This window comes from Pseudopipra pipra, chromosome 8 (genome assembly GCF_036250125.1).
Source record: "Pseudopipra pipra isolate bDixPip1 chromosome 8, bDixPip1.hap1, whole genome shotgun sequence".
NCBI lineage: Eukaryota > Metazoa > Chordata > Aves > Passeriformes > Pipridae > Pseudopipra > Pseudopipra pipra.
In genome coordinates this window covers 20,723,325-20,746,035 of record NC_087556.1, presented here as the reverse complement: position 1 = coordinate 20,746,035, position 22,711 = coordinate 20,723,325, and the positions used below count along the sequence as shown (strand labels likewise).

Below are 22,711 nucleotides of genomic sequence, written 5' to 3'. Positions count from 1 at the left end.
ATATATTTATTTATTTTTTTGTTTATAGCACTAGGAGATCAGCTAATGTAAATATTTATAAATAATTTTGATTCCAATATGACCTTATTAATTGACTTATCATTTTAATAATTGATATAGCACATCTAATTTTTAGTTAAGAGTAATTTGTGAAATAATTCTGGTCATATTAATCAAATGCTAGCTCCAAGATAATGAAATACTTATGGCTTATAATGAAATAATTATGGTGGGTTAGCATGGACTATAAAAAGTGCTAAATTAGTGGCAAGGAAAGCTTGAAATAGCTTTTATGAGGTAGCTGGAGGAAAAACTTAAAACTTTGGGTGAAATAGTTTGTATTTACCATTTAGTATTCATTTTGCTAAAGCTATATATTACATTTCACCTTGTTAAGACTAAAGAAATAAACACAGATTAATTTATGCAGTTAAGAGATTAGTGTGAACATAAGTGTCTTCTTTGAATAGAAATGTAATTATTGATAACAGCTCGACTTGCTCGAAAGGGAAATTTTTTGGTATTTGAAATTTATCCTGCTTTTTTTACTCTGCACTTTTTGATTGGTAAGGAAAAAGGGCTATTCTGTATTTCTTTGCATCCTTTTCGATTCCCCGACCCAAAGACATAGGCGGCATTGTTTCCTTAAGGAGAATACACCACGACAAGGTGGTTAAGTGATTTCTGTACCCTACTAACAATCCTGAGTCGCCTGCCAGGTTCCCATCTCCACTCGGACCCCTGAGTGCAGCCGGTGCAGGCAGCAGGTATTCCAGGGAGTGATGCTCTGCCCCTGCTCACTGACACGGCAACACTGACGGGCCCACCGAGGGTCTGCCTGGCTATTCCAATGGGGTGGAACCTGGTCCGGCGGGATCACACTGTGACACCCGCAGAGGCCGTGACAGGTGCTGCCTGTGCTGCTGAGCCCGTAGGGGCTGGGGAGCGCCCGCTGTGCGGGGTCAGTCCCGCGTACAGGAGCAGCGAGACGCTCATTTCGGGCGCGCACGTGACGCAACAACGCCCCTAAAACAACTTCGCGTCGCTGTTTCCCGGTGTTTTGCCTCCTCTGCTCGCGGCAGCCGCGGCCTGTGCGGCCCCGCCGGGTACCCGCTCTGCGGCGGGGTCAGAGCTCCCCCTCCCGAGGCACCGCAGCCTCTCTCCTCTCCGGCACAGCCACCGCTGCCCGCGCCGGGTCCCTCTCGGGGGGCCGCCGGGGAGGAAGCGGCGGGGCGCTGCCTCCTGCCCCCGGAGGGGCGCTCGATCGCCGCCGGGCAGCCGGTGAGGTACGGCCGCGGGAGGGCACGGCCACCCGGCTGCTTCCAGGCGGGGCCTGGCGGGGGGTGGCGGAGCCGGGACCCGGTCGCACCCCCCCGCCCCGCGGGTGCCCAGCGCTGCGGGCGGGCCGAGGGAGGGCGGCGGGCGGTGCTGGGCGGCCGCCCCGCATGCGCAGCAGGGCAGGTGTCGCCGGCAGCCGAGAAACGCCGGGAGCATCGCGGCAGCCCCGCGTCCTCATGGTGCCGGGTCAGGGCGACGAGGGCGCCGCTGCTCCGGCGGCGGGCGGGCAGGAGCCGGAGGTGCAGCCGGGCCAGGAGGACGGGGCGGGTGCGGGGCAGCCGTCCCTGTGCCCGGCGCCCGGCATTGAGGCGGCGGGCGCCGAGGAGCGCCGCGCTTGTGACTGCAGCTCGGGCTTGCCCTGGCCGCGCTGCTGCGGGGCAGCTGGTGAGGAGGGGGAGTGGGACAGGGAGGGCAGCGTCCTGCCCGCTGTCGGGGTGACATTGCCGGCGCGGGGGCAGGGGAGCGGCCCGAGGGCACCGGGCTGTCCGCACGTGGCGGCGGGCGCGGAGCCGAGCGGGCTCGGGCGGCCGCAGAGGGCGCCCGGCACCTGCGGCCGCCACGGCGCTGCCGAGGCGGGTCACACCTGGTGCCCGCCGGGTCACCCGGGAGCGTGCTCGGCCCTGCCCGCTTCTTCCCGCTCCTCTTCCCCGGGCAAGCCGGCCCCCGCGGAGAAGTGCGTAGGAACGGCAGGCACGACCTCTTCCGTGCCCCTCGCACCGGGTGCCCGGTGCCCCCCCGGCAGCGGGAGCGGGCAGAGCGCTGGGGCCGCTCATCCCCAGGGGTGGGCGGCTCCTCTGTCGCCTCTTGAGAGCGCTTCGGGAGCGATTATCCCTCGGAAAACAGTACTTCCTGTTGTCAAAGTTTTGAAGAAAGACCTGACAGTTTCGGGTAAATAAGAGGCACCTTCTGGCAGTGTGAACTTCTGCCACTGTTAAATACGTTTGAGCAGGGGCACGAGTGCAGTTCAGCAAGTCCACGAACTTGTGGCTGTGACTTCCTGGGCAATTCTTACCATGCTTTAGTGTGAGTGTAGTCTTTGTTTTGTCTTAATCCGTGTTTCGCTTCTTGGTCATTTTCAATTGTTAAAGCCACAAACTTCCTCTGTAATACCCAACATGTGTCAGTTTTACATGGAGTCCTTTTAAAACATAAATGCCATCTTAAAATAACTTCTGAAATTGTTATCTGAAGTCCTTTAGCATGTGTAGTTTTTAAACAACATCGCTGAAAATGTATTTGTCATTAAATTGACTCTAATTAACTTTCTAGCGGAAAATAGATTTGATAGTGTGCTGTGGAGAGCTCAGAAGAGAAGAGCGTACTTGACCACTGAAATTCCCATTAGTGTCACTTCTGAGGCAAAGCTGGGGGGGGGGAAGCAACCAGTGTTTGAACTGAGAAACTTGCATTAACTCACCAAGAAAAGTACTTTGTTTTTGAGTAGTCTGTCTAGCAAAATTTTTGACAGTCTATGACTGAACTATATGAATCACCCTTAGATCCTGTTTGCATGACCGCGATTAGTTCATACGCAGGCTGTTGTGCTCCTGGCACTTAACAGAAGACTGTAGGAGAGCTGTTCTGCTTTTTATTATGTGAAGAATGGATCACAGTCTTCTGCCTTTCCTGAAGGTCTGGGCGAATCATCTTCTTGCTGACCACCTTCGCAATAGCCAGTACTCGTCTGTCTCTGCTGCTATTCTTGAGATGCATATATGTGAGAAATGTGATTTTCTTCACTGTATGCATTTTGCAAGTATAAAAACTTTTTAGAACAAAGCATGGCATTAAAACACCAACGGAATTTACACATAAAACGGTGTGCAGTGGGAGGCATTTGCTTAGGACTTAAAACAGGAGTGGAAAATTTTTAGAAAGGTTGGAGTTGGCCAGAGAATAAAATTGGAAAACCAAATCTTTAGCCACTCAAAAAAGATGACTTGGGTACTGCTTGCAACTTTTTTATTTCCAGGCTCCTGTAGTCTTAAAAAAGCATGAGTGCTTGAGTGTTTTGATGGTGTTGGGCTAGTATTTGGAGGCTTAAGATTTTGTGGGGTGGGAATATTATCTTAACCTAACTTCTCCTTACAACTTACTTTGAAATAAGTACTCTTCAGAACTACAGTTCTTGTTTTTGGTGGAAGAACTTGTACCATTTTATTTTTAAAAGGAAATAAAACACTTTCTCATTGCAGTGAGTACATGCCTTGGCAATGCAAGATGTTGATGGTTTAAATTCTAGTATTAAAAGATTATGTTTCTGGTAGGCTTGGTATATTGGGTAGCTTACAGAAATGAGTTCCTTCTGCTTTTTCTTTGTTCCTGCCAGTGCAAAGCTTAGCTCTGGGTATAAGATCCTTTCAGCATATTTTGCTTTAATTGGATTGGTTTTCCATTTCAACACTTTCATTATTTAGATTGGCTTTGTTCTGTAGTAATCAGACAAGCTATCATGCCTGAAATGAAAGTTAATAGTTCTGTTTGTGCTGTGTTCATCCATAAGCCACCATGGGTTTGGATTTCCCATTTCAGTTACAGGCCAGTTTGATTCCTCTTGCTTTAATATTGAGACGTTGTTGATTTTGTAGTTCTGTTGTGTGACTGTGTGGATTAGGACATTACATAATTCATGAACATTTTTGAAATCCACTGTTTCATAGTTGGTAGATGTCCCGGTCCAGTATTGGTTGGTGGTAGTTTTTATAGTCACTTTTATGTAAGTGGCTGTTGCTAAATAGAAATATTTCTAGTAGAAGCTGTAACTCACTTTCAGCTGCAGTGTAGCAGGATCCCTTGAGAAGCAGACCTTTTGCCTACTTCAGATCTGTTTGAAAGCCTGGGCCTCTAGAACTGTGTCAGCCCACAGTCTCAGCTCTTAGGTAGCAAGATGCAGTTTCTCAGCCTTGAGTGCTGATCTCTAGGAGGATCAAAAGAGTTTGTGACAAGTTTTGTTAATTAAAAAAAAACAGCCACACACCCAAAACAAAGTGAAAAAAGCCTCTCAAAACCATATTTAGTTGCTAAGCAACTCACAGCAGTACCCTGCTGATTATGTTTTAGAGGATCCATAAGGCTCACAGGCTGCTGCACTAATGTGAGATGAGGCACCTTTTATCAAAACACTGTCTGTGGGACATGGAGTTCTTGCTCCTATCTTTAGAGAGTGTTGTAGAAGAAAAGGTAAATTCCAGTGTTTTAGGCAGACAGAGAAAAAGAGACAGTGAGGTAACATCCCACTCAAATTTTTAGATGGGTTCTCTTTTTCCGTGGTGTTCACCTCTAGGTTCAGTGAAAAGGCTGTTCCTTTTATGAAACAAAGCAGTTAACAAAAAAGGCTAATTTCTTTGGAGATGGTGTTGAGGTCAGCAGCAGCAGTTCTCCTTCTGTGTTGGCTTTTTTTTTTTTTTTAATTGTTAAGGGTGGGGAAAATGAGGAACGAGGAAGAGTATGTTGCTAAAGAGAGCCTGAGGTAATCAGGAAGCTCGAATAGAAACATTGGACTTGGGACACTATTTCAGGAAAGACAAGTATGATAAATAAGCATAAATTATGGTCTTTGTGGAATTATGATAGTCATCAGGCCTATGATGCTTTACCATTAGTCACTTGAGTTTATTCTGTTTAAAAATGTATATGTGATGCCTATTTGAAAAACATATTTGAATTTTTACAGCAAGATAAAAATGTTATATGAAAATTCTGTAGGTCTAGCTCATATTTAGGGTGATTTAGCTACAAAGTAAACATGAGGTATAACAAAAGTAATGTTCTTTACACAGCTTTTATATGTGTGGATTGGTGAGAAAGGAAATTAAATACTTGCTTGTGAACCTTAATTAACTAAGGCAATAAGGTAATAAGTTTCAGAATCTGACCATGGGCCATTTTGTAGTCAGTTACAGACCAGTTTACTGGTCCTTGGGCAGAATCATAACTAGTACCTATAGTAAATCACCCATGCTAGTCTGAAAGCTACAAGAAGTAAAGCTAACTTGTGTAGAACTATGAGAACTTTTGTATCCCAGGTGTTAGAGTTCATCTCTTATGCCTTGTGTTAAGGAAAAAAAGAGACCTGTGGTGGTCAGTGAAAAATATTTTCAAGGTAGATCTGGTAAATACATTTAATATTTGCATTTGTTTCTTTGATCCCCCTATCCTCTACCACAAGAATTGCTACAGATGTATGGAGCACTGCAGTGGAGAATTACCTGATCAGAGAAGTTTTCTAATAGATCCTTGTTAACTGTAGTATGTCTGTTGCAGGAACAAAGAAGAAAGCTGCGTGTCCAGGACTTGGTCTGTTTTATACCGTACTGTCTGCCTTCCTTTTCTCAGTGGCCTCTTTATTTCTTAAAAAACTGGAAGATATACATTCAGTGGAAGTGAGTGCATTTCGATGTATTTTCCAAATGGCATTCGTTCTTCCTGGTTTAATATACTACAAGTAAGTATAGCAAATGTTTAAATTTAAAGTTATTTCTTAGAAGTATATCTACGATTATCACTCACTTAAATCAGATTGCAATATTATTTTAATTTGAACTTCAGTTGCATAACTGCATTGTTTTGGATTAGTTGGTAGTTTCTTAATATGATTCAGAAAACTGAAAATTATCTTATCAAATGCTTTGATCTTCCATGAAGTGGTGATCTTAAAAAGAAGATAATTTGTAGATACTCTTGGCTTATTTTGCACACAAAAAATTAATAGCAAGAACAGGTTCTGAACTCTGAATGTGATCGGGGATCATGATGAAAGTAAATTGTTCTGTGATCAAACAGTTAAAATATCTGGATATCGAAGTCCCTTATCTAGAAAGGTGTGTACCAGCTGGATGGATGCGTACACCTAAATGTGTTTGAATGTTAGGCATGATATAAGCAAGCCAGTGACATTAATGTGACATTTCTGTTTTTCAGAACAGGGTTTTTGGGACCAAAAGGTAAAAGAATTTTTCTTTTCTTCCGAGGATTCTTTGGCTCTACTGCAATGGTTCTTCTCTACTACGCTTACCAAGTCATGCCACTGGCTGATGCCACTGTTATAACTTTTAGCAGTCCTGTTTTTACGTCACTGCTGGCATGGATCTTTCTCAAAGAGAAATACAGTCCTTGGGATCTTCTGTTTACCCTCTTTGCAATCACTGGAGTGATTCTTATTGCTAGACCACCATTTCTGTTTGGGTCACGTGGTGTGGGGATTGAAGGAACTTACACAGATCACCTTAAAGGAACTATAGCAGCAATTGCAAGCACAGCATCTGCAGCTTCAACTATTGTTATACTAAGGAAGGTGGGAAAATCTGTGCATTATTTTTTGTCAATTTGGTATTATGCAGTCATTGGTTTAATTGGATGTGTTATAGTATTGTTTGTTTTGAATGAATGGCGTTTACCACACTGTGGTAAAGATAGAGTTTTTCTAATATTAATAGGCTTGTTAGGTTTAGGGGGTCAGATATTTCTCACAAAAGCATTACAGATAGAGAAAGCTGGACCTGTATCCATAATGAGAACAATGGATGTGGTTTTTGCTTTTATTTTGCAAATTCTTTTTCTCAATCATCTGCCAACTTGGTGGACTGTGGGTGGTGCCCTGTGTGTAGTAGCCAGTAGTTCTGGAACTGCCATTCGCAAGTGGCGACAAAGTGTGAAAAAAGCTAAACAAAGTGAAATCTAAGAGTACAGACACTAATTCGTTGCAGAAACAAGCAATCTTGAGAGATATATATATACACAATATTTATTTATTTTAAACATCCCATTTACCAAATTGTAGTACCAAATTATATCCAATAAAATAAAACGATTTTTTTTTTATTTTAAAGCAAAATTGAAGATGTTTTAGTAATTGATTAGGTATATGCTCTTCTTTTTCATGTTTAGGTCTGAAAATATGAGCAGTGGAAAGATACTTTAAAGTTGTTGCTTCCTATCAGAAGTGGACAACGCTCTCAGGCACATGGCGTGATTCTTAGGGTGTCCTGTGCAGAGCTAGGAGTTGCATATGGTGGTCCTGATGGGTCCTTTCCAACTCTGCATATTCTGTGATTCTATGAATATTTATTTTCCTAAAGTTCTTGACTCCCCACTTCTTAGACCCTTTCTTTATTCTTCAGAGCAGTGGAAATAGTCTCCCAGGCTTATTTAATACTATTCTGTGCTTGATTCCCAGAGAGATTGCAGTAAAAAGTTAGAAAGGAATGAGAGTTAGTAATCTTTAAGCAACCAACTTTTATAGAACAGATAAAGCTTGCACATTTACAAGATATTTTTTTTTGCACAAAACAGATGTCAAATGGGGATTTGTTTTTAATTTGGATTTTAAAAGAACAAAAGATATTTCATCTTTCCAAGTAATATAAAGAGAAAATTAACTTACGAAAATTATCTATCAGCTTTGCTTTCTTTTAAAAAGAATGTTAAGTGTGTGCATTTGCTTTACAGACACAGTGAAAGAATCTAATCCCCTTTTTTTTCCCCCCAAATGTGATTTTCTCAATAAACATGTCTTTAGTTGCTGCACTCTCAATGATGAAAGACAATGTTTAATTGTATACCACTTGTAAATTAGCCATTTCTTGTGGTATGGAATGTTACTCTGTAGCTGCACTTTTCTTTATTCTATGCAAAAGATTATATTTTTTAGGTATTTAATAGAGGTTATTTTTAATGCTGCTTACGACCCTTTTGTTTAGATTCTTCTGTATGAAAGTTCTTTGTGAGACCAAGTTTAAGTCTCCTTGGCCTTCATAAAGTTGTTAGGAGCATTTACAATAAAGCTTTTGCCTACTTCCTAAGAATGTACAAGAGTGCAGGTAGTTGCAGTTTCACAGAAAATGCAGGTTGACCAAGGCCGTACAGAGATTCTACAGAAGAGGTTTGAGGAGAGCTTGGTGGAAGGGTAAAGCTATGCATACACATCTCATCACATTCAAGCATCCACACTACATCAGGCAGTGCTAGTGGGCAACTTCAGCCCCATTTCTCCAGCTGGTGCTTTTAAATCTACCTTGATCACTTTTCTTGCTCATCTTACTTTTATAGACTTTATCTTGATAGCAACAAACACTAAGAAAAAATACTTGTGTGTCCTTCACGTTTGAGGAGGACTAAATGTTTAGTATCAGGAAGTGGGATTTTCCCAAATTGAGTCTTATGTACTTTCAGGTCTTGTCTCAGTAGAGTTTAAAGAAAACTTTAAGTTGATCTTTGTTTGGACATTTGTATCATGAGGAAGTTTTCAGTTATTTACTCACTGTAGTGTTTTTCTAAAGGAAAATGCAGTGTTCTATACACTTGATACACATTTGTTTCAAAATCACTGAAAGTGGTGGATGTTTCCTTATTTTGATTTGTAGATGTCTAGTCACATGTCTTTTCCTTTGTCAACAAGCATTGCATCCTGTCAGGGCAGATCTAGGGACTGCAGTCCCGAAGGGCTGGAATGCATATAGTACTTTGGGATGTATCTGGTGTGAGGAGCCTCTTTGTGGGAGTTTCTGTACGTAAACCAGCACCCTGGATCCATATGTGTTTATGGGTATGAGCAGATTCCGCTTGAGTGAAAGAGTCAGTTCCTGCTCATAGTTATGTGTTTTCTGCTTCTCCTGAAGGCTGAAGTTCAGCTACTCCTGAAGGGGTCAAGAGTAGCATGAAGCTGCTTTCCTATCTCTTTAAAGCCTCGTAGTAATAAAATTCCAGTTTGGCACCTATTTTGCTTAATACTTGGAACTGTGAACTGGGATTGTTTTTCTGCTGCTCAGCCATCGCTGCCATTAAGCAATAACTTTCAGGGAAGGGAAGGAAAACAAACTGCATTTTTTACTGCTTCACTTCATGTTTAATATGCATATGTTTGAATTGCCACTTATAAAGGTGTGGTTCCAGAGCAGTTCAGATTGATGTAAACTTGGATTGTCAGCTAGCCTTGCTCCCTCCTCTTGGCTCAGTGCTTGTGCTTATGTGGTTATGTGATGAGCTAGACCTGGGAGCTGATCCAGCTACGTATCTTCTTAGTAAGGTTGTTGGAAAGAGTAAAACCAGGGTAGCCTGAACTCGATGACAGTATAAAAACAGTAGGAAGGGGAATTAGATAATACTTCAAATTACAGCATATGAATGCTGCTTTGTCAGTACAGAATAAAAATAATGTGGAAGCTTACATCAAGAACTCTTTAGTTCATATGATTTCAATGAATCTTGTTTACACTTGGTAGAGAAGAACAGGCTGCTGAAGAAAGGGTTGTTTTCTTGCCCTTAACATATAAATAAATCTAGAAAATAAGCTGATCTGAAATCAGAATCCAAATATAGTGACTGGTAATTTTTATCTCGAGTTTTTGCAGAAACTCTTTTGATATATTTTCATACCTGTGGTGCCAAAAAACCCAGGTGACTATTTTTTTTTTTCTTTATTCAAACCTATAGGGTCTCCTTATGGCTCCATCTGCTTATTTCCTCTTGCTGTTCCCAAACCTTCCTAAATATTTAAGTTGTTAAAATAATTATCTAAACAAGATCCTATGTTGGAGAACACTGTATGTGTTGGAACATTATTCTGATTTTGGTCCATCTTTTAGAGAATTATTTAACTGGTAGGAGACTGAAGGACTTGACTAGGGCTTCTCTAGTCATAAAGTATAACAAGCTAGTTTCTGTAATTAGCTTTTCTAGATGATATTGGGCATGGAAGATATTTAAGCTTTAAGTTTTTCAACTGCCTCAATTTTATATTTTTTCTTCCTCTCAAAAATAGGTTGAAAACCTAAATATTAGTTGTAACCCTTGAAGATAATGAAATTGCAAAAGTATGGGTACTGTGAAATGATAGGGGTTTTTTAATGGAAAATATTTCTTAAAATTTCTGTTAAGATGGTAAAACTTTTCTTCAAAGCTTAACAGTTTGAGAATCTGAAAGGAAACTGGCTGAGCCTTGATTCTTTCAGATTCTGATCTTTTTTAGCTTTTAAAGTTTTAATACAGCAAGTTTCTCAGGGTCAAAAGATATTTTTCTGAGCTTTGAGTCAGAAGTATATTAATGTCCTGTTGTGATCTTTGCTTTAAAGTTTGATAAACATACTTTTCTAATAGAAACTTCTTCCTTTATAATACAAAGGAATATTGTTGCATTGCAGTTGCTGTGTTATAAAGTTGTCTCTCTTGAATTTCAATATATTCATTCAATGTACTGATTTCAGTGGATTCTGAGTAGAAAGAGTAATAATTATTGATTGTTTTGCACATAAACATAGGGAGGGTCAAAAGATTTAGTTGTTATTGATGCATCACATGCATGGTTCTTATGTTCTTCACTATGCAAGACACTGTAATTGTCTGTAGTCTTCAGTGGGACTTCATAGCCTTAAAGCCTTATGTACTCAACTCTTCTATAGAAAGCTGATGGCAGAAAAAGCTATATACTGTTACTGTGCAGCAGCCAGTTTCTTTCAGGTTAAGTTGGTTGTCAAAAGTATGATCTAAAAGCCCTTTAAATACATCCACACCAAGAATTTGACAAGCTCATTGTGTAGACAAGGGCAGTCTGCATAATTAAAATGGATTTCCTGCATTTGTCTAACACTAGGCATGAAGTAGCCTCACCTTATCAGCATTGGTAAAATAACTAGTTCAATGTGTCATTTTTATTCTGAAACTTGAAACTAGGCTCTTTCCCAATTCCAAAACATCAAGATGGAGCCTCCTGTAATTGGCAATGACAAGATGGATACTACTACCCTTGATCATCATTTAGAATAAACACTCCCATGGTGTTTTCTCTTCCTTGAGCTTTTGTTCAAGCTGTCCATTGGAAGAAGGTTTATTTCTATAGAGGTAGCCTCTTTAGAAGTTATTTTCTTGCTAACTAGCAGTAGTTAACCAGGAAGAGTCTGTTCCCTATGTAGCCACGGTAGGCTCGTCTGTGGCATCAGTCCCACGAAGGCAGTAGGAACATGATCTCTGTCCCTGCAGGGGTTCAGGGTTGGCAGTGCTGACAGCAGATGTGCAACACTGACTTCAGCAGGACATTGCAGCTACCAGCAGAATGTTTTTGTGGTCCTAACTGCCTGTCCATCCAAAGAAAAGTTTGGCTTTATATTCCTGCAGATGCAGGTGACTTCAGGGTGGAACATACGTAGACTTCTATGGTGATAACACTTCTGTATATCAGAATGAGTAATTTCCTATGTTATATGAGTTACTGTATGACAAAAGGGGGTAAAAATACCCTCAGCATTAATTAAAGGATTTTTACTATATCCTATGTATTGTTAAATATATGTTGAGTTACATGTTTTGTAGAAGGTATTGGCTTTGTTATGTAGTAGTATATTTTTATAGACAATTCTTATATATTGAAATGTTAAGAATATTTTCGTAAGAGATTTATATTCATCATTGCTAATAAAATGATCCTGAAGAATTAGTCTCTGTTTTTGCATTGATTAGTGGAATATAACTGAATGTAGTGATTGTAAAAGCTTTTTGAAAGAACTGTTAATCAAACAGTCCCTGTTAAACACGAGCATATGCCTTAAATTCTGCTAATACTATCATGCTATGTCATTTTTTGTGCCTTGCAACTGGCTAGAAACAAAAAGAAGCTCTATCAGCTTCCATACAGCAGTTTCTTGACTGGAAACACTGTGGCATCGACAGATCAGTAAAGTTAAATTTTCCTGTGTGCAAGTGGTGATTTGTTTCTGTGTATTTTTTTGTTTTGTTTTATTTCCGTACATCATGATTTGAATTCAAGTCTTATCTCTTTTGTCACAAGGTGATACTTAATTCATCCTGGTGTTTCCCATTATTTAGTGTGTCAATAATTAACTTTTCACCAAAGAGGAAAAAGCAGGGAAAAAACCCTCATGTGTAAAACCGTCATCATTGATAAATATTACAAAAATATTGGAGTACTTTTTTTTATTATCCTCGTAAGCGCTTCTTCCTACAGTGTCGGTGGACTTCTGAAGCTTACACTTGAGAACTTTATGCAGGTAACAAATTTTATTTCTGGGTGCAACTTGAAACATTAGAGAGGGAAAAATAGATGGGGAATGATGAGTTACATAGTGGGAAATAACTAGCAGTGTTAGCCTATCTATCCAGCACCCCCTTCTTCACTTAGTAGGCTCAAAAATTAACTTATTGTAGGACAACTTGATGCCATCTGTTTCACAGGCACCAGTAAAGGAAAAAGCAAGGTACTTGAAGAGAACTTACTGTGCCAGGCATAGGCAAGGGAAGATTAATTGTCAAAGAAACTTTACCACTTTCTCTTGGCAGTTCTGTGGGTTCTCCAAACAGCTAAAAATATGTAATAGATAGAAATTTAAGCTTTAAGGGAAGGGGAAAAAGATTTTTGGATAGATAATATTGAAATCTTCCTTATTTACAAATGGTAGGTGACACAGCATGAGAGATGAGAGCTATTATCTATTGCTAGATAATAAATCTCTTAAAACAAAATTTTAGAATTATGTCTATTCACTAAAAAAAAAAAAAAAAAAAAGCCAAAACCCCACAAACCCAAAAGAAAAAGAACAAACACTGTGAGTTATCCCCTTATTGATTCAGTTAAGCGTTTTTACAGTCCTGAGCACAGGAAGCAGTACATGAGATATGATATGCAGATGAATTGTTCAGATAGGTTTCAGTTGATACTTTGTACTCTTCAATTAGCTTCTATTGAACTGAATGAAGTTCGTACCTTATCCTGTCGAGGAGCAGTGAATTCTGGAAAGGATAATGAGAAACTAATTTGTCATCTGAATTTACATACTGAGCAAAGGAAAAAGGAGAGATTTGAGTTTTGGCTCTGCTGAAATGAGGTGATTCTGAGTCTCTGTGAAAGAGATGGAAAGAAGACCCGTGTTTTCTGGTTGGCAAGTATGAAGTTCTTAAACTTTCACTCTGTGCTGTGGCTGTTCTGTCGGCAGGTGGGGCTGTTTTTCTTAATTTATTCCTTAGTGCATAAACTTAAACCCTCTTAAAAATCCCAATCTGCAGCTCTGGACAATAAAAGTTTCAATGCAGTGTGATGTACACACTGTAAATATTACATTTAAATAGGAGTCCAAGTACAACTAAAGCATTTAAATGACTATACAGAATGCTGCTCAGCAGATCCTCGAATAATCTCTTTGATGTTTTAAAAGGTATCATCCACTCCCTTTCAGAGCAAAAGATACTAGAGGGTACAGGAGGACTTTGGCAACACTCTCTGAAGTTCTGGGGAGCAAGGAGAGAGTGGGCCTGGTCCCTTCATGTGAATGTCAATGAATTAGCAGGTAATGAAATTGGACATCTCATTGATAATGATGTTGCTGGGTATGAAGCAATCTGTATATGTAGCTTATGTCCTAAGCATTCTTTTTATTAAAAGAAAAAAAAGGGAGGGATAACAAGTACATTCTTGCTATTAAATTCTTTGGGGCAAGAATCAAAGTGATGAGCTAGAATGAATTTAGGTTACTAGTTCTAATTTTGCACAGATATAGGGCATGTATGCTGTCTGAGCAGTTATCAGCAGGTTGTAATTGTTGCCCGCTGTTTTTCTCCTATTTGGCTGGCGTATTTTTAAAAAAAATATTTCTGTTCAACTCTAGATTTTTATTTTGGGGCTGGGTTGAGACCCCTACATAGTTCTTGAGCAGGTTCTTGGTGCAAGTGCTGAGGCAGGGAGGCCCTATATATTATCTCATACCTCATCTCCAGGGCCCTGCTGCCCAATATTTCCAATGCCAGAGTTTCCCAGTAACTCTCTTGCTCTGGTCACCACAGCACAGGGCTATGGACAGGACCAGGTGTGCTGGAAGAGCCTCTTCAGTCAGAGCAGTTGATTAAATGGGGAAGTCGTGCAAGCTGTTGAGCATAGGTGCACTGTGCTGCGCCTAAAGCCTGGTAGAGTTGAGAAGGGTGGTTCCAACTTAATTTAAGGGAGAAGAATGTTAGAAAGGGAGGAGGTGACACAGTTAAGTACTACAGTAAGCTAGAAAAAATACTTGTCAAAATGTTTTCCATTGGAAGGTTGGCTGGAGGATTTTTTGCTGGTGTTAACTGGCACTGGTAGGTGTTGTTCTGCTTAATAGGAAGTACTGGACAGTTTTTGGGAGGCTAAGTAATGCTAGAGAAAAACCTTTTTAATATTATTTGGAAAGGCTACGTGGCAGATCCATTTTATTTCATAAAACACCCTCACAGTGCACTGTGAATCAGATATTAATATTTACTTTCTACTTTCCCATTTGCTCTTTATTTCTTAAAACAAATATTCCTTTATATTACTATAAAAACTGTTCAGTCACTACTAAGTTTTGATGAGGAAGTGAAGGAAAAAGCTGTTCACTTCTAAAAAGTAGCCCTGATTTTGTTGGGTTTTTTTCACTTTACCAGAAATACTTCATGCCAACCAAAGCCTTGTAATAGATGTGTATTCAATTTCTTCATTAAACATCATCTTTATGTAATATGGACAAGATCCTACGTTGTACTGTTTGTAGTAATATATGTAGGGGTTCCATACGAAAACACTTAGCTGATGTTCTTTATCCTTGCCATATGACAAAACATTTTCTTCATTATTAAAAGTCTGAAATCTCCCATGGGAGCACTGCAAGTAGCCAGATAGCCTTTTCTACCCTGGAAGCCTCGTTTGCTCATGTGATTCATCTCCCTTTCCTGCTTCGTCTGCCAGAACCATGTAGCTTATTTCCTTTGCAGTTCATTAGCTCTTAATTTGCAGTAAAGGTGGCTGATTTCAATTTATGATATTATCAGCACACTTAGGCTATGTTATTTTTTCAAGGAAGGGAGGAAGGTGTGAAGCATCTATATACCCATATCTATGTATACACATATAGATTTAAAGACTGTAAACTTTACAGATTAACCATATTTTCTGCATCAATAGGACTTGCACATTTTAATGTCAATGTCTATCATGAATCATCTTGACCCAGCTTTAGAGAACAGCCCCTTGTATCTGCCATTCTATAGGAGGGAGGGGAGAGAAAACAGAAAGGAAAAGTCTGGGGGATAATCTTCATTCTCTTACTGGCAAGTACTCTGCAGCAAAGCTGTCCCAATGAACCCTGTTTGTGTGATCGGGTACAGATTTAAGGAAGAGAAGGAACGGTTTGTTCTCTGCTGATTATATAAGAATACCCTTGAGAGCATGTTCCTTGCTTCAGATTACAGCCTGTATCCCATGATTAGCATGGAAGAAAATAGGAAAACTAGAGTTATACCCACATTTCTGTTTCTTTAGTATGCCTTTATTGAAACCTGGAAACCTTGGCCTTGAGGTACTGGATGATACTTTATGTTAGTTAGCTTGTAGCTCTCTAGATGTCAGTTTTGATCAACAAACTTATATGCTGTTTTCCTTGAGAGAAATATACTTGCCAATTTGATCTGCTCTTTTAAATTTTCTGGAGGACTCTGGTCTTTCCAGGTTCTGTGATGCCCTCAGATGTTTTTGTAGCATATTTTTCTATTTTGCCTTTTGTATTATTTTCTTGGATATTTAGAACTTCATTTCAAGATTAATAGCTTTATTTTTGCAGTCTTTACTCTTAATTTTTTGTGACAAAACAGATTTCCTCAGATATTGGGTGTGCAGTGACAGTGCACAGAAAAGGCAATACAGCACTACAGATCAGTCAGGACAATGCAAAACTCCTAATCCTGCATATAGTGAAGATTAATGTGGTTTGAGGTTGTCCATGTTACGCTCTCTGTCCTCTCAAATGCTCACATCGATGGGCTGTTCACTGGAAAGCCAATGGCATTTATAATACACTGGCAACTGAGAAACTTGAAATTGGGAGATACTAATACTGTACTACCTTCAGAAATCCTAGGAATTTATGTTTTGGACAAATGGATTATGAAGATCTTCCCATACCAGTCTCTTTCCCAAACAATTTAGTTCTTAAGGGACACTTTTTCTGTAACAATCTGGTTGGCAAATTTTCTGCACATGATCTTAGGTCATTAATTTAGAATCTGGTGGTACTTGTGTTTAGTTTTATTATTTACTTTTTCTTTAACTCTCAATTTTATTTTTCTAATGTCTGTGATAATTTCATGTGTACTTTTATTGGTATGTTATCACACTTGAAGAATTTTTGACTAGGTTGTTTGGGATTTTCAGTATTCAATTCTTCATAACCACATGTATTTATTTTCTTAGCCTTAGCATATATATGACTCCAAGTTGTAATTAGTGACTCAGTGTTAAACTCTACCAACATGTCTATAAAGCACAGCATTAGGATATTTTGATGAAAGGAAATTGGGAGATACTGCTTTTATAAATCTAAAAGCTGCAGAGCAGATGTGGAAGGAATTACTGCAAAGAATCTCAACTGGCATATAAAACAGAAGCTGAAGTTTATTTTGGTTTTATTATAAAAGAAAAAAACATTTTACTAAGGTTCTGTTGTATTTAAAGTGACATAAAATTGAGTTGTTCAGGACTAGCTGTGAAACTATGCACTGATGTGACAATGGAGTAAGGCAATTTTTTTTCTTTATTTAATACTAGAATTTTACATGTTGATTGTAAAGTACGTATTTTTAGAATTTACAGTAAATTTAATAATGTTCCTTTTTGGGGGAGAGGCTGTAATAGATATTGCAAAGTTAATATCCTTTTATAATTTCATGAGCAAAAAGCAAAGTAATTATTACCTTTTTTGCAGTCTGATTGTCTGGCTTCTCCCATGGAAAGTCCTGGTCATATATGCTCATTCCTGAATAACTATTAACCACAAGCATTCCCGTGCTCTCACATTTTCAACACCTAATCAGCCAGCCTGACTTTGTAGAAAACACTAGATTATTATTTTATTATTATTATTATTATTATTATTATTTACCTTTTACAGATTTCAGCAATGCATTGAAGTGCTCACCAGGCTAAAACATGGGTGCTGTTACAGTGCTAAAAGATTTTCCTCACTTTATTTTCCTTTTCAATGAGTCTGTTAGTGTAATACTACGTTAGAATTACACTACACATGGAAAACACTACAAGATTTTGAGTTAAACTTTTTACAAAGAGGGTACTTGGAATCATCCAACATAAAGTATCTTAACATTAAGAAGAGCAAAAATACAAACATACTGGGTACTTACATGTTTTATAATATCATTGCCCACTGTGTTAGCACCCAAATTTTTCAGCTATTAAAAATAAACAGTTAAAATATCTTATGGCTTTAACCATTCTGGTTGGTTACCTAAACAAATTCTTGTGTTGGTTCTTGAATTTGGTCAAATATATGCTATGGCAGGTTGACAGTAAAGGAACCGAATGGAGTTAATATTAAATTAACCTGTAGAGTCATTGTTGTTTAGATATGAGCATTAAGACAATATAGATTTTATAATTTATTAAATTAATAACTCATTGTCCTGGCTGCTTGTTTAAAGGGATGATGGAGCACAGGCAAGTCAGCTCATTTGTTGTTTTCCAGATGAACTGAATCCGTGAGTACAATAATAATTAGGTATTCAAACTAAAGGCACAATTATGAAGCAATAAAAAACTATCTTTTGGTGAAGCTTCCTTGAAAATGTCACTCAGGAGAAACAAGCCTAGAAATACTGTTCAACAGGATTAATTAGGTGAACTGGAACAGTTAATGGCCTTATACAGGGACAGATACACATACTAGGTTACATAAATCAGACTTTATTGTTTAGGTGCTCAAGACAATACTCCATCCTGGTTGGACCATGTAATTTCATATAAGCAACAATACATTTTATCATTATGAATATATTAAAGACTTTACTGTGTATTGAGGAACTTTATATGAGGAAAGTAATAAAGCTGGCTTCTCAATACATTTTCATCATGACTGTATAATATGATCTGGGATGTGTTTATTACTTGCCACTTTAATATCACTAATATTTATGTATTATTAATGACCCATAAACTCTCATAGATTAATTAATAGCTATGTACTTTCCATCTTCTGGGGTTTTATTGGTTTTTTCTAGAGAGAATTAACAGAAAATTATGGTATAGTGTTCAGTTTTATTACATTTATTAACTTTATTCAATTACTGGTATTAATAATTTGACTTCCATTGTCCCTGAACTGTAATATGAAGTAAACAAGAGTTATTGCTCCGATGTTTTGAAGACCTGGATTCTAATATAGTCTCTAACTTTTAAAAAACTGTCATATTTTATGATGCCATAAAATAATGGCATACTAAAAATATAGCTAAGTTATACAATGGGAGTACACCTAAACTGTCAGTTTACAGTTAATGTGTAAAAGGCTTTCTTTAATTTGATCTATATTAGAAGTTACTCCACTGATATATGAAATTTCTCAGAGTAAAACTTGAATAGCCAAAAAAGTGATAATGCAATTATTCCATATGTATAATTAATTATCCTTATCTTAGAGATATTTGAAAATAACATATGAGTTTTTTTCATGTTTACTACAAAACCTTTTGTATCTCTTCCAAAGACTAATTGGAGGATGACTTTACTAATGATTTGAAAGTCAAACAGCTGATATCAATTCCAAAGGTCATTGTTTCAGTCTTTTTTAACAGTTATTTGGTTTATCTTGTTAAATTCTTTTCTTCCTAATTGAAATGTCAGAAAGTCATTGAGCAAGTTCATTAAACTTTCAGAGTTGCCTCCATGACTGGTGATGGTTTTAGTGGTCAGATAGGCAAAACACCTCACATTACATCACGTAAAGTAACAATAAGTCTGTAATGCAGTTACAAAGCTGTAACATTCATAGAATAGCAGGCTTCATAAGAAACCTCCAGTCCAGAGTTAATAATTTAAAAACAATTTCTGAAATTCAAGTAGTTCGTATTATTTATTTATTATTTTGAGAATCAGTATAGAACTTGTACTTTGTGATTATTTATCTATAAATAGCCTCAAAATCTAGCTCTTACTAAAATAATGGTTGTCTCAACTGAAACTCTTTCTGTAAAAACTCTCCTCATAGGGCGGAATCACCATATGACTTAAGTAGGGTTGTGCTTTATAGAGAGAGCTGAGCTGCCCTGCCTCCGTGGGCTGTAATTCTGTAGGATGATAATTCATTTAATGGAAGCAAGGAATTAATTGCAGATAAGGCCTGTGTGTTACTTCACAAGAAAAATTCTATCCATTAGTAAATCAATGGAAATTTTGCTGTATTGAAACCAGAGTGCAGTTAAGAAAACATTCTCAATCCTTATTTTCATATGTTTCTAATTTTCTTTTAGAATTTCTGTTTGCATGTGTGCAAGTGTGCGTGCTTTTCTTTAGTCCTAGCTGAAGGGTGAATTTTGGAGCAAAGCCCAAGGAAAAACCTTTTGGCTATTTTTTTTAAATTAAAAGCATATTTTAAGTGTTTTCTGTAATTTGTTAAATAAATTGTTTGAAAATTTTGCTATATAATATCATGATTGAAAACAAAATATTCCTTTATAGATTATACTGCAGGGTTTAGGCAGGTGATGTGCCATTCAAAGTGAGTGCAGAAAAAAGCCAGGTATTCTTGACTACTGATGCTACGACTGTAGTTATTTTTTTTTCATGATGGGAAAATTGCCCAAGTAAACTCACATTGCTTTAGTTTCCCCATCTGTATAATGTTAATAATACTTACCATCTCACAGGAATTTGTGGAATTTAATATTTATGCATCACTTTGAAGTTCATCTCTAAATCAGTTTTGTAACCCAAACTCCAGAATACACGGTCGGTAGAAGACTGTTAGCTGATAAAAGAGCTAAAAGACACATCAAAGTTTTCTGAAAGTCCTGTATTTTTCTCTACCTTTAAGAACTGTATTTGAGCTGGATGTGTTGTCTTTCTGTATTGTCAAGCCTGATGGAGTAGCAGTACAGTGTGATGATTAACAGTGAGTTCTCATGAAAACAGGGTAGACAGTGATGGACAATGGGAGAGAAAACTGAAGCATTCTTAAGGCACTCTCTGCTTGGCTGAGAATGTTAAAAAGAAACTGTGACCCATGAGTCAAGTTCAGCAAAAAAATATTTTCTTCATCTGTATAGCACTGAGGTTGCCAGGCAGCTCAAAATTCACTTCTGTAAAGCTCGGGCATGGGAGTCCCCAGAGAAAGTGGAGGTCTGGGTGCCTGCAGCATTCTTCCACCTTGGGAACAAATTAATTTTGAAAAAAGATCAGTGACTTTGGTTGAGGGGAATTATTTCTGTTGTGTGTACAACCAGGGAGAGAGGTCCAAACCCAGTGAATCTTACCATAATGAAGACAAACAGATTACTTGGGTTAACTATCCTAACAGGCAGCTTTCTAACCTGTCACCAAAGAAATGCACTTCTTCCAAAGTAAATCTGCTTGCAGCATCGCAGAGGATCATGTACTTCTGTTGGAATGGAAAGAAGATGCCTTGTCTCAACTGCAGATGTGTAGCTGGGATGCAATTTCATCTTTCTCATCAGCTGCGTGTAATTTTTGACTTGTTTTTAAAGAAGGAAATCACATTAAAAGTAGCAACTGTATTAGATATTTCTAGGCATCATTATTACTTCATATTCAAATTTTTCTCATCCTCCAATGCTTTACAGGGATGCAATTTTTGAACTGTTAATTGCATAAATACATTTTAGAAAGAGAGCAGTGCTGAAGCTTTGTTATACTGGTAATTTCTTCTTTCCTACAGTGTTCACAGAAGCAGATGTCATCCTGGAAGGAATGAGCATCTAATTATTCTGTACATATCACCTGCCACTATTGTATCCGACTTGTCTCTTTCACAGTGTTCAAAAATCTTACTGTTAAATAATCTTCCAGTGTCTCAGTGAAACAAGGAAGTCTTCAATTTCCAGGTCAGGAGCTGGATCTCAGGAATGAAATCCTTAATACAACAAAGTGCTTGAGCATGTTATTGACCCCTGGTATGCCAAGTTGGCCCAATGATGTGCACCTCAAGTTTGACAGATGCCCTAATTTTTTGGCAAGTCAAGGATATGGTGATTTCTCCAAATTTTCCATTCTGTAAAAGTAGCACTTTCTTTTCAGGACGGGATATCTTTTATTGTTGGAGTTTTGCAAATTGAAAAAAATAAAGTGTGAACACATTGCAAAGGAGAAATTATATATATTTTCCCTTGGAATAATGCAATAGTAACTTTCCTGCACTCTTGAAAAAACATGGAAAAGCAGAGAGAAACTGGAAAAAGCTTCCATGGAAAGGTTCTTGTTGCCTGTGTGTTTAGAGGATAGTTTATTGTCAGTATTGTAGAGTTGAAAACCTATTGCAAGATTTGTTATGAAGCAACTAACACTAAGAAATTGTAGAGTACACTAGAGTATTATGTAATGTATTTTGGGCCAGTATTCAGTATCTAAATATATGAAAGTACTGAAAAATATACAGATCACACAGAACATGAATTGGAAAAGATTCACTACTTGGATTTTACTTTTTGCAAATATTGTATTATGGCATTTTTTGGGTACTATATGCAGTGAATGAAATCCAGGCCATGCTGGAGACAAAGGGAATATTAAATTTTCCATAGGACCTGGATTTTTTCCAGTCTATACTGTATTTCAGTGTAGAATGCTCAATATTATGAGTTAATTACCTGAATTAGTTCAGACTGACCATGTCTCATGTTTCTCAATAAAAGATTTAGATGTTTCACTGCTAAAAATATCAACGTGTTTTACTGTAGTGGATGCATTTTTTCTCCCTATTCTAATAATCAGAACCTGTAAGCCATGGAAAGAGTCAGGATAGATAATAAATGTAAAGCCAGGAAAATATATATATAAAAAACGCTGGTGCTTCTTTTGAGAACACATGCAGAATCATTCTTGAGGAGAAAAGACAATGCAGAAGGAACCGTGTCTTGCCAATACCACCTAAGGAGACTTTCCGCTGTGCCTTTTGCAGCCGGACTTGTCTATCTCGAATTGGCCTTTTTAGCCTCCAGTGTGCTTGTAGCAAGTGTGGATAGAATCCTTCTCAAATCTTTGTTCGCAAAGCCTAGCCATGATGATGATATATATAACACACTATATCTGTCCTAATTTGTTTAAAAATCCAAATAACAACATACAAAGTTTTTGAAAATACATAACTCACCACTGGGTAATTTCACTGGCTTTTTTTATGTATTTGTTGAACAGACTTTGTGCTAATAGACTTTCTCTGCTATCATCAGTATCTACAGGGCATCAGTACTCATGTATTATGGTCACAAGACTGTTGCAATGAGGTGCTGAGTGTTTGCTGAGGTAACAGAGTAGAATATGTAGGGATAAATCTGACTTTCAAGTGGTCCTATAGAAAATAGTATGATGAGTTCCTTGCATTGGAAGAGAATGAAGTAAATGAAC

At 38.3% G+C, this 22,711-nt stretch overlaps 1 protein-coding gene across 1 annotated transcript; it reads left to right on the top strand.

The window, feature by feature from the left end:
• Window positions 1-1,423: 1,423 nt before the first annotated feature.
• Window positions 1,424-22,025, top strand: SLC35G1 (solute carrier family 35 member G1). Its single transcript, XM_064662904.1, has 3 exons — window positions 1,424-1,722; window positions 5,602-5,782; window positions 6,259-22,025. The coding sequence occupies exons 1-3, from the start codon at window positions 1,446-1,448 to the stop codon at window positions 7,016-7,018; spliced, it is 1,218 nt and encodes a 405-aa protein (XP_064518974.1). The 5' UTR covers window positions 1,424-1,445; the 3' UTR covers window positions 7,019-22,025.
• Window positions 22,026-22,711: the final 686 nt, after the last annotated feature.